Source organism: Rhineura floridana, chromosome 16, assembly GCF_030035675.1.
Source record: "Rhineura floridana isolate rRhiFlo1 chromosome 16, rRhiFlo1.hap2, whole genome shotgun sequence".
In the NCBI taxonomy this organism is placed as follows: domain Eukaryota; kingdom Metazoa; phylum Chordata; class Lepidosauria; order Squamata; family Rhineuridae; genus Rhineura; species Rhineura floridana.
Genome location: NC_084495.1, coordinates 4,985,369 through 4,998,547, shown reverse-complemented (window position 1 = coordinate 4,998,547; position 13,179 = coordinate 4,985,369). Strand labels below are relative to the sequence as shown.

Below are 13,179 nucleotides of genomic sequence, written 5' to 3'. Positions count from 1 at the left end.
AGAATGCTCCCGCACTTGATTTCCCCTCTGCAGGTTCATTATTCTAATTGATTCCGTTTAATAAAGTGGCCCATGATTTAACCCAATGAATGGTGTTTGTGTTTTATTTCAGCAATAGGCCGCAATCCCGTTCCGTGCCTGGTACTTCCGGGCAAAGGGGCGAGTTTGCGGCCGCAGCCGAAGCACAGGCCGCCATCAGGGGTGTGTGTGTGTACGCGGCACGCCAGCGTGACACGCAGAAAGGAGGCAGGGCGGCTGAAGGCCATTTAAGGCCACTCCACCAGCCTCCCGCCCTCCTCTGAATTTTGGCGGCGCCCGCCCGACCCTCCCTCTGCTGCAGTGTGATTCATTTGGTCGCTACGGGGCCGACTAGGAATTTTTGGCCTGCCTGCCTCGCTTTGCTGGCAGGTTTCTTTTGCCTACTCCACACTGTGGTTGGGAAGATGGGTCAAGGGTTAGCACGGGTGCCTTTGGGGTTAATAGGCTGATTGGTCTGTTTTTAGCTTCAATATGTCAACGGTCACTTGTGGCAAAGAAGTGCGGGAAAAGGTTTAAAGGGAAAGGGCAGCTAGGTGACACCTTTAGGCACCTTTGGGGGCAATTGGCAGTCCGGGGGCCTGCAGCTCAGGGCTATACAGCCCGGGGGGCAGAACACGGGCCGCCTTTGGGGCCAACGTGCCTCATCCGCTCGGAGTTTCACGGCTCCGGGGGGCGGTGATGTGGGTTGGACCCCCTACACATCTTCAGGGTGTGGCCTGAGCTGGGGTCTGGCACAGGGCAGCCCCGGGCTCAGGCAAGGTTTGGTCGCCCTATGGCTGCAAGCAGGCTTTGCCTGGATCATCAGAATGCTCCCGCACTTGATTTCCCCTCTGCAGGTTCATTATTCTAATTGATTCCGTCTAATAAAGTGGTCCATGATTTAACCCAATGAATGGTGTTTGTGTTTTATTTCGGCAATAGGCCGCAAATTTAAACCACAAGTAGGGATGATGAATAATCACCAGGGGAACGCATTGACTGACCGAGATGAAATAAAAGGAAGATGGAAGCAATACACTGAAGAACTCTATAAAAGAGATGCAAGGATGACAGATTCATTCACGGAGGAACCATATGATGAAGAACCAGAAATTTTAGAATGAGAGGTAAAAGGTGCTCTTAAAATACTTGAAAGAAACAAATCACCAGGAACAGATGGCATACCAATAGAGTTGCTACAAACCACTGAGACTGAATCTGTCCAAATTTTGACAAAAATTTGTCAAGAAATATGGAAAACTAAACAATGGCCCACAGAATGGAAACGTTCAATATATATCCCAATTCCAAAGAAAGGGGATCCCAGGAAATGCAGTAATTATCGAACTATTGCCTTAATATCCCATGCAAGTAAAGTAACTCTCAAAATTCTACAACAAAGGCTCTTACCATATATGGAGCGAGAAATGCCAGACGTCCAAGCTGGATTTAGTAAGGGAAGAGATCATATCGCAAACATTGCTAAAATCATATCACAAAAATTGGGCAGACGGAGGATGGGTCAAGGGGCTGTTTTTCTCCCAGGGGGGTGGGGGAAATGGGGAAAACAGTGGCAAGATTCTGGAGGGGTAGAATTTCTGAAGGAAATCACCCTGTATAGATTACAGCAGAGCCTTTGACTGTGTAGATCATGAAAAACTATGGAATGTTTTAAAAGAAATTGGGGTGCCACGGCATCTGATTGTCCTGATGCGCAACCTATACTCTGGACAAGAGGCTACTGTAAGGACAGAATATGGAGAAACTGATTGGTTCCCAATCGGGAAGGGTGAGACAGGGGTGTATTTTATCACCCTATTTGTTTAATCTGTATGCAGAACATATCATACGGAAAGTGGGATTGGACCAAGATGAAGGAGGTGTGCAAACTGGAGGGAGAAATATCAATAATTTTTTTTTTTTCAATAATTTTTATTCAGATTTTCATAAAACATACAAGACAAAATCATAAAACATTCAAAGACAAAAAACAAAATCAAAAATAGTTAAACAAAAAGAAAAAAAGAAAAGAAGAAAAAAAAAAATAAATAAAAAATAAAGAGTAAAATATTGACTTCCCATTTGTCAAAGATCAAATCAGTTATAAGTCTATAATATATAGCAATCCTGTCTCTTAAGTCATATTATAAAATCACTTTCCTCCAGTAGTTATCTTACTTAATCATCAAATCTCATAAACATTACTTTATTCTTTCCACAAAAAGTCAAAGAGAGGTTTCAATTCTTTAAGAAATATATCTATCAATTTTTTTTTCCAGATAAGCATATCGATTAATCCATCTCATTACTAATTATGATAATCTTATTGTCATAACCATAGTCAAAATAAACATTTCAATTAATCCATCACATCAGAATCTGTTAGGTTCAGTAATTTCAGTAGCCATTGTTCTATTATCTCTATTAGTTCCATTTTCCATCTTCCATCTTCAGTAGTCTTGTTAAGTCCAGTAATTTCAATATCCAATCTTCCATTATCAGTATTCCATAATAATCTTGCTGTCAAAGCCATAGTCATATAATAAGAGTCTGATGGGAATTACCTCTATCCCAAATATTTTCTTGCCATCCATTCTGAATAAGTTGCTGAAATACTGCTGTAAAATCATATCTCTGTTCTTTTTTTCAAAATACACTGGGTCATCTCTTAAAAGTTTTTCCATTGTCACATGGCTGCAGTTAATTCCATAGATTTTCTCTATATTGGGCTCCATCACATCATTCCAGTCCAGAAGATAATCCATGCCATTGATAACTTTATCTCTAGAGTCTTCATTAATTTCTTCAGAGATAACATTGAGTTCCAAACAATAGATTTTATTTCTAAAGTCCATAGACTCCAAATCTTGTTCCTGTTCCACGTTTGTTCCAATCTCCGGGATCTCCTCTCTCACAGGGACCCCTATTCCAGTCTCCAGGGTCTCCTCTCTCACAGGGACCCCTATTCCAATCTCCGGGGTCTCCTCTCTCACAGGGACCCCTTCCAGGGTCACCTCTCTCACAGGGACCCTTATATCTTTAATCTCCTGCTTCATTTTACTCAATTCAATTTTCGTTATCTCAATCTCATTCATTATTCTCTGAAACATAGTTATTTCCAGATTCTCAGCCACTTTCTTAATTGCCATTTTAAAAGAAAAATATAGGAAAACCACTTCTTATTTCAGCAACAATTGGGTTAATACTCCAAACTTGGTGACATCACAGTATAAACAGAGCAGACAGCCTTATCTCTCCAATAGTTAAGTAAACAAAATGCAGTTCCCAGGATCGAAGCAATTAATGGCAATCGTCAAGAAACAGATTCGTCAAAATAAAATAGACCAAAAAGAGAGTAGTCTCAAAACAGTATAATATTTTTCAAAATAAAAATCTGGAATAGAAATCCCTCTTCTGTGTGTATCTTTAGAATGCAAATCCAGGACAGCTTTTTGCAACAAAAACAGAGATAAGCTATTAATTAGTGCGTAGCAGAGAGAAGTTACGGCTCCCCAGTGAGATGTCAAAAACCGATCAATCTGGCAAATCTCTTTTAAACAGCAACAATTTAAGTCAAGTAAAAGAAAAATATAGAAAGAAGGGTGCTTGCCTGTTAGTGCGTTCTCTCTTAGAAGATAAGATGAACGTTCGCTTTAACAGATAGAGCTTGCTGTTAAAAATCCGTCCCACCTTCGTCGGCTGGACCTCGTCCCATAAATTAATGAGATCTGGTCGTCCCAACAAAAATAGGCTTTGAGGTTAATCTCTTCGTTTCTCCCTACCCGGGAGAAGTTTAATCAGTCAAAAAAAAAGAAAAAACTGACTGATATATCTGAATAAGCTTCTTTTGAGGCAGGAGCCCGTCTCAAAAGCAGGCACAGGCTAAGTCACCCTTCCCGGAAGTCCAGAAATATCAATAATTTAAGATATGCAGATGATACCATACTACTAGCAGAAACCAGTAATGATTTGAAACAAATGCTGATGAAAGTTAAAGAGGAAAGCACAAAAGCAGGACTACAGCTGAACATCAAAAAGACTAAAGTAATGACAGCAGAAGATTTATGTAACTTTAAAGTTGACAATGAGGACATTGAACTTGTCAAGGATTATCAATACCTCGGCACAGTCATTAACCAGAATTGGAGACAATAGTTAAGAAATCAGAAGAAGGCTAGGACTGGGGAGGGCAGTTACGAGAGAACTAGAAAAAGTTCTCAAATGCAAAGATGTATCACTGAACACTAAAGTCAGGATAATTCAGACCATGATATTCCCAATCTCTATGTATGGATGTGAAAGTTAGACAGTGAAAAAAGTGGATAAGAGAAAAATCAAGTCATTTCAGATGTGGTGCTGAAGGAGAGCTTTGCGCATACCATGGACTGTGAAAAAGACAAATAATTGGGTGTTAGAACAAATTAAACCAAACTCTCACTAGAAGCTAAAATGATGAGACTGAGGTTGTCATACTTTGGACACATAATGAGAAGACATGATTCACTAGAAAATACAATAATGCTAGGAAAAACAGAAGGGAGTAGAAAAAGAGGAAGGCCAAACAAGAGATGGATTGATTCCAAAAAGGAAGCCACAGACCTGAACTTACAAGATCTGAGCAGGGTGGTTCATGACAGATGCTCTTGGAGGTCGCTGATTCATGGGGTCGCCATAAGTCGTAATCGACTTGAAGGCACATAACAACAACAACAAAACAGGTTTAAGATTGGCATGCCATTTCAAAATGTCAACTAATTGTCTCTTTTCGAGGGTGGGAACACAGCACCGGGCATACCTATACATCGGGCACAGTAATAATTAACAGGGGAATCCTGGTCGCTAGTAGTTGGATTGTAAAGGATCTTGTGAGCTGACTTCATTCCCATCTGCTAATATCCTGCTGCTTGTGAGCTTGGCTGCCTGGAGGTTTAGGATGTGATCCAACACACAATCCTTCATGGCTACATCAGACATGATGTTTGAGGTATATACTTGAAGCGTACACTGTGCCTAAATGGGCCAACGTGGTAACCCACGCCTGAACACAAATACCATTCAGGTACATTCCACAGGGGATGGTCTGTGACTCCCTCTCATGTGACACCTTTACACCCATTGATATCAACAGCGCATTTTTTCCAAGTAAACTCATTTGTGACTGCCGGTTAAGACGCACCAAGACTGCAATACAGTGTACAGTGAGTCCATTTTACTTCAAGCGCTATGAACAGACACAGGGCCAGGATGCAAACCTGGCTATGCTCCAGCCCATCTCTCACCAATCTGGTGCCCTCCAGGCGTTTCGGACCACAGCACCTATCAGCCCCAGGAAGTGGCTGCAATCCAAACATCTGAAGGGCACTAGGTTGGGGAAGGCTGCTTTGACCTTAAGCAGAGGGGGCATGGGGCTTGTGCCCTCTTTGCAGCCAGCCTGCCCGCCAGTCCCCATCGCGGCTCTCCCCATGCACTTACCCGCAGGGCCTTGGTGGCCAGGGGGCCCCTGAGGGCCAGGAGGGCCAGGGGGTCCGGGAGGTCCCATCACGGTGGTGCCTGGAATGCCAGGGATCCCTGGGATTCCGGGGGGGCCCTGAGGCCCGGGGGGGCCAGGAGGCCCTTGAGGCCCAGTGGGTCCAGGAGGGCCAGCTTTTTTGCCTGCAGAAAGAAGCAGTGCATGTTAAGTGTTCACTTCCAAGCATGCCAGTTTAGGGATACAGGCAAGTCCCTCTGTCACCCCCCCCCACACACACACACGCATGAGCAGCAATGATCGACTGGCATTCTCTCTCTCTCCTGCTTTGGCAACCTGCCGGCTTAGTTCTTAACACATTTCAGGAGAGACAAAAATCACCTAGAGAACTTTGACTGGGCCAAGCAGTCACTTGAAAGATTTCAATATCCATGTTTCATGCAACTCTTCATTGGGCAAAACAAGCATCAGAGAGCTAGAAAACGGTTAAGGCGTTTACATGCCCCTGAGCTGAAGTAGGAAAGGGCTATCCGTGCAAAACGCTCCTTTTGGGATGATCAGACACACATCTAAGGAATCAGGTAATTTGTCTGATGCTCCTTCACCCCAATCTAGTCATAACTGTGTCACAATGTGGCTGGGCCAAGGGACATTGGATGCAAGAGTGTGGCTGGGGGTGACATCCACGGCTGGATGCCCACGTGCGGTGCAGCCCACATTCTGCTGCAACAAGTAGCCCTGTGCAAACCTTCATGAACAAGGAAGCTGCCTTCCCAAGTGCCATCATGTTCAGTGGGACTTGCGTTGAGGACAGGCATGGAATGCCAGCCTTAATCTTAATGCAACTAAGAGTTAGCCACATGTTTCTCTGGAATCAGATCTGAGCTGGCCATTGGCCAAGTCCTTCATCCAGCCCCTCAGCTCTCCTCTCTCTCCCTCCCTCAACAAGACACATTTAAAACGATAAACTTAACCACATTCCAGACCTTGCACACGTTTCCCCTAGAGTGTTTATCATTAAATTCCTTTGGTTTATACCGTCTTCATCCTCAGCTTACCTTGAAATAGGATCAAATGTGCATCTAAGCCAGTTTTCAGTAGGCAGGCTCCTCCCATCCCCACCCCAAAAATCAAGGGGAAATACACACTACAGCTGTTTTTTAAATCCTGCCCCAGAGGCCTGTTCTGCTACTAAATTAGTTGCTACTTCAGGTGTAACACAATTCGCTGTAATCTGAAAGCAGCACGTGCAAGCAGGCAGGCAAGCAGTCGCTCGTGTGCACCTGATTTTTCTATCCAAGCAAGATTCCTGTTTGCACTGCTGAAAGCGTACCCTTTTTCTTCAACCTCCACACATCAGGAAGGAGGCATCGAATATATTCAGGTGAAGCCGCCCAAGCAATAAGGTAACCTTCCTAGGTTGGAAACATGGCAGGCAAGTCCAGGCGTTAGCCACCCTCTCCTGACACGGAGAGAAGGTGAAAGCAGAGCCCTTGCCTAGATCTTTCCACGCCTCTGGCCTTAGCCCACAGGCAGAAGGAGCCTGGCCCAGCCGCCATCTCAGCACTGAGGGACAGGAGCTCTGCTGATCTCTTTGCAGATCTTCTAGGGGCAGAGAAGCACCGGGGGGGGGGGATCTTGGGAGGTTGGCTCAGAGGATACAGGGAAGGCCAGAGGGTTGCCCAGGCAGGTGTAGCGGGGCTGTATTTTCAATCAACAAAGGCTTTATGCAAAGGCGGTATATTAAACTGCCAGTAATCAACTGCCTTTTCTTTCTGTTGGAAAGGATAGATTTATGTGTTTAGTTGCTATTATGGAGATTTTCTCTATGCTGGACAGAAGAGGCAGGATCAAAGGCTTACCTTTTTTCTTTTTAGATGAACTTGTGCCTGCAAAAGAAAAAGAGAAGATATTTCAGTAATCTGGAATTATGCCTTGCATCTACTAACATCAAATGAATGGATGGCTGACAACTGCATAGATTAGGGATCTGGCACAAAAAGATCTGGGAAAACCTACACAGTTCAATTTGTTTAGATAAAAATGAATGATAATTGAAAACCGATTGTTCAAAACCAATAGGAAACATGCAAAAAAAGAAAGAACACCACCATCAAGGAGATTAAATGGTACATATTTTTTGCTACTCAAATGTGTATGATTTTCACCATGTTCATCTTATGTTCAACGCTTACAGAGGGCTGCTAACAATAAACTAAATGTCCCTATGACCTGAAATGCAGGAATTTCAAAGTCTTTCCTATGTCTGAACAGGTGACATCTTACAATTTAGCCTAGTCTACTTTTGTCTAGCTGCTCCAGCAACAAACAATATATTATCCTCCCTCAAACAAAACAGGCCACAGTTAGAAAAAACAGGTCAAACATTTGCAATTAAAGAAATTGCCCCCCTCCCATAAGCCACCTTCTCTTCCCATTATAGTGTAACGAAAATTATTATACATATAGTGCTTATACTATTGCTGACTTTTGACTGATGAGCTATGCCACCCTAAAACTACACTACAACAAGCCTGTCAAGAAGAATTTCCTTCTGAGAGTATCATATTAGTAAACACTCTTATTCCTTCAGTGCTAAGGCTTTCAACATATAGTCATATTTTGGAGGGAGGAAGGCGATAATTAGCACAACTTTCATATGACGTCTCTCTGTTCTCCATGTGAACTTGCACAAGAAAAGTTAGATCAGCCTTTGCCAACCTGGTGCCTTCCGGATGCTGTTGGACTCCACTGGCTACAGCAGTCAGCAGTCCCAGAATGATGGGAGTTTGTAGTCCAGCAACATCTGGATGGAAGACAGCCAGATGCACATGCTGCAATTTGGGCAAAATCCTCAAAAATGTGCCCTACAAGACAGTTTTCTCCAACTGAGTCCAACTTGAAATGTAGTCATCACAACAGAAACACCATAATGGAGTCATTTGCAGCCCACATGCGTTTGGACAGCATTTGCCATTTAGCATCACATAAGGGTCATTGACGAGGAAGCAAGCCACAGGATTTTACACTCTCAACAAACTCCATGGATCAATTTATCAGCTATCCTTTTGGAAGAATGCAAAAAATTAGGAGTAACGTGCCAGTTTTTCATCCAGGAACACATTTGCAGATGGATTGCCTTTGCTTCTCCTTCACCGGCACCTGGTCTCTGAAAAGACTGGAGAATATTTTTCTCATTTTGCAAAACTGATCAGCCGGCCTCTTTAATCCTAGGTAATTAAAGCCACCTTTCCCTGGAAGGCCACATCAAGCCCTTCACAAAACGCTCCAGCTAAAAGCTTGGTTTATAGAATGACTTTCGCCAAGGGAGAAACCAGAGCCGGCCCTTAACGGTCTTGGGGGCGCCCATTCCACCTGAGGGAAGACGTCCAGTTCTTAAGCCTTTTACTCTTTAGAGAGAACCAGGGCTGCTTTCACACTGCACTTTATTCCGTTATTCTGACGATTTCTCACCTGGTAATTTGCATATTATATTTGATCTTTCACACGACTCACAAGCTAGCTCTAGAATTCTAGTGGAATGTAGTGCAAGTTTAGCGCTAATTTTTGTGATAATAATACCAAAAATAATCCATTTGCAAGCTTGGGAACCCGGAAAATTGGTTTTTCACTAGCTGCAGCCACTCACATAATAGGCATCCCAGCATGCAATGCATTTCTGCCCTTTAGGCACGTATTAATTTTTGTTTTGCCTGACAAAAATTGTACCGATACTCCAGCATAGGTGCAGGTAGAAGCGGCATTTCCCCCCCCACACACACACACGTCTATACTTACAACTAAAAAATATGTATGTCAGCTGCAAAAAGGAGAGGGGTTGCATTGCGATGGGACGAGATCTTAAACCTCCTACACCAGCCTTTCCCAACTAGTGGGCCACCAGATGTTGTTGGACTACAACTCCCATCAGCCTCAGCCAGCATTGCCAATGGTCAGGAAAGATGGGAATTGTGGTCCAACAACATCTGGAGGCACACTAGATGGGAAACACTGTCCTACACAGTGGGAAGCTACAGTGACATGTGTATAACGGGTAAGGGACAAAACAAGACATTCATTGCAGCCGTGTGAAAGACAGTAGCCAGTAGATCAGCATAAAAATCTACTGTTCCTTAATGCAACGGGTACTGCAGTGTGAAAGGAATTTTAGTTATCGGGACAGAAGAGCTACCATTTCAATCCGTTAAATTTATATCTAGTCCATGTAATTCCATATAATATAAAGAGCTCAATACCCCACCCCACCCCCTCAGTTTCCATTCTTTCATCAAATCACAGTATCACACCATCAGCCTGGTGCCTTTCAGATGTCTTGGACTAAAACTCTCACCATCCTTGACCACTGACCATGCCGGCTGGGGCTGATGGGAATTGTAGTTCCAAACAACTGGAGGGCACCAGGTTGGGAAAGGCTGCTCTGCATTTGCAAACCCAACCCAACCCACCATGAAACTGACTTCCAGCTTCCACAGCGAAATCTCTGCGTGTGAGAATCCCACTCTACTTGAGGATGACAGGCTGAAGCTCATCCACATCAGCCTGAGGTAGCCAGCTGGTGGCCAGGAAGGGATGGGATCCTGCTCAGGATGAGGCTGCACTTCCCTGAAAACAGGAGTGGGGAACATCTGTGGGGCCCTTGCAGATGCTGTTGGAATCTTAACTCCCCCCAGCCTGCTAGCACGGCCGACGGTCAGGGGTGATGGGGGCTGAGCAACAAAGGTTCCCCACCCCTGCCCCACCGGGAACTGCTTGTTCCAGTCTGTTCTTGGCTCTCCCCCCCCCCCCAGAAAGTATGGAATTTCTCCATCTTCTACCAATTATATAATTGCTTGCTCAAAAAATGTGTTTGCGAGAAACAAATTATTGGCTTCACAGAAGTCAACAAGTCTTTCTCCTGCTTCATTTCTGTCTCCTAAGCCCCATTTCCCCACAATTCCTAGTTCTTCTCTGTTCCCTACTTTTGCATTCCAGTCCCCCATGATTACCAGCGCATCTTGTTTTGGTGTGTGATCAATTTCTTCCTGTAATTCTGTGTAAAATCTCTCCAATCCCTCTTCTTCTGCAACAAAAACGTATATGTGGGAGACACATTATTATCCGTCTAAGTTTTGTTACTTCTGAATTATCGTGATACAAAAATATAAAACTACAATGAGTGTAGAAATGGAAATTTCCAGAAAGTTTGAAGCCACACACACAAAAAAACTTTTTTCAGTGTAGTGGTGGAAAAAACCTGAAATTTAAGGGGAAATGGGAAAATATGCAACAACTGAACACTAAAGTCAGGATCATTCAGACCATGGTATTCCCAATCTCTGTATGGATGTGAAAGTTGGACAGTGAAAAAAGCAGATAAGAGAAAAATCAACTCATTTCAGATGTGGTGTTGGAGAAGAGCTTTGCGGATACCATGGACTGCAAAAAAGACAAATAATTGGGTGTTAGAACAAATTAAACCAGAACTATCACTAGAAGCTAAAATGATGAAACTGAGGTTATCATACTTTGGAGACATCATGAGAAGACATGATTCACTAGAAAAGACAATAATGGTGGGAAAACAGAAGGGAGTAGAAAAAGAGGAAGGCCAAACAAGAGATGGATTGATTCCATAAAGGAAGCCATGGACCTGAACTTACAAAATCTCAACAGGATGGTTTATAACAGATGCTACTGGAGGTCGCTGATTCATAGGGTCGCCATAAGTCATAATCGACTTGAAGACACATAACTGTTCCCTACTTTTGCATTCCAGTCCCCCATGATTATCATCACATCTTGTTTTGGTGTGTGATCAATTTCCTCCTGTAATTCTGTGTAAAATCTCTCCAAATCCTCTTTTTCTGCATTTGCCATTGGAGCGTAGACTTGGATGATGGTTATGTTAATAGGTTTCCCATTTAATCTCATTGATATCACTCACTCAGACCTTGCGCTGTAGCTCCTAATTGCTTTTGCTACATCACTTCTCATTATTAACGCAACCGCATTTCTTCTTAATTTCTCATTTCCTGCATAAAATATTTTGCATTTGCCTGATTGAAAATGTCCCATTCCCGTCCATTTTAATTCACTCACACCAAGTATTGTAATGTTGATATGTTCCATTTCTTGCTTGACAATTTCTAACTTTCCCTGGTTCACGCTTCTCACATTCCATGTTCCTACTGTGTGCATCATACAGCTCCAGACTTTCCTTTCGCCTCTGTGCGCATCAGCCTCTGGGCTTCCTTTCGGCTTTGACCCAGCTGCGTCATTAGTCACAGTGCTACTCGTACTTGTCCTTTGTTCTTCCCCAGTAGCTCGGTGAGTGCCTTCTGACCTGGGGGTCTCATCTTCCAGCACTATCTCGTGTTGCATTTTGGATACTCTGTTCACAGGGTTATCAAACAATAACAAAACAAAATAGAGCAAAATACTGAATCAGTTACACCTAATAACATTAATCTGAAAGGGGGTTTAATCTTTGTTAAACTATATCCTATTCCTAATATTTTAAATAACACCACAAAGAAATTTGGTAATGGGAAGCTTCTGAAATTAATAAGATGTATAGTAAACAAAATTTAATGTTCTCTCTTCCCTTTAGATTTGCAGGTCAAAGCAAACAGGTGTCCGTTGTTAATGCTCACAGTGCCATCTAGTGTCTACATATAGATTACCCAGCAGGGAATTTATTCTCTTGGCTCTCACAGGCTCCAAAAGCAGCAGGAAGTATAGAATCATAGAATAGTAGAGTTGGAAGGGGCCTATAAGGCCATCAAGTCCAACCCCCTACTCAATGCAGGAATCCAAATTAAGGCATATCCAACATGTGGCTGTCCAGCTGCCTCTTGAGTGCCTCCAGTGTCGGACAGCCCACCACCTCCCTAGGTCACTGGTTCCACTGTCGTACTGCTCTAGCAGTTAGGACGTTTTTCCTAATGTGCAGCCAAAACCTGACTACTTGTAGATACTCAGCATCAGACTCCTCTATCAGCTGTCGGGTGCTCTTTTTATATATAGGGAAGCCACCAGAAGAGTCTTCCCTTTGAGGTGCCGCTCTCCCACTCCCCTTGGGGCTGACAAAAGACTGCAGACCCTGACGCAGGAGGCAGCATGACCGTCTTAAAATGCAGTGCAGGTGCATTGAGCTGACTCAGCCTAGTGGCACAGAAGGTTTTAAAATCAATAAATGTGATCAGAGCTCTGAGTGAGTCCCCTGAGAATTCTAGATAACTTACTAAAAATGACTCTTGGCCAAGGCTTTGATGGGTTTGCCACTGAAAAGGATCTTTTAAGTAGATTTTGTAAGCCACTTTGGAAATCCCGTACTGAAAATGGGCAAAACCAACAACAATAAAGAATGCCACAGTGATTGTACACACAGTCTTCTTTTAGTATTTTTTTTTCCTGAGCAGGCCTTCCAACAGGCTCAAAGAAGTGACAATAAGATACAGCTTCAGTGTAGTTAGTTGCAGAACTAATAATCTTTCTTCTGATTAGTGCTTAATTAGGATGTTGGTGCTTGTTAAAGAATTTGGGAAGATAATCAAAATAAACTTTGCTAACAGAGACACAACAGGAGCATCTATCTTGTTAATACCCCAAAATGTCCACAGTCGGACAATGCCTTTACTGGGACCAATCAAAATGTCAGAGGACTTTATCAAACTTTGAAGCTCTCCAGAACT

The 13,179-nt window shown here is 43.3% G+C and overlaps 1 protein-coding gene across 4 annotated transcripts in view; it reads right to left on the bottom strand.

The window, feature by feature from the left end:
- Positions 1-13,179, bottom strand: part of EDA (ectodysplasin A) — a 120,555-nt gene that overhangs the window by 18,558 nt on the left and 88,818 nt on the right. For all 4 annotated transcript variants that reach the window (XM_061598726.1, XM_061598727.1, XM_061598728.1 and 1 more), the window contains exons 3-4: positions 7,348-7,374; positions 5,491-5,670 (exon numbers count right to left, since the gene is read on the bottom strand). In XM_061598726.1, coding sequence (XP_061454710.1) covers positions 5,491-5,670; positions 7,348-7,374 — 207 coding nt within the window. The remainder of the gene's footprint in view (positions 1-5,490; positions 5,671-7,347; positions 7,375-13,179) is intronic.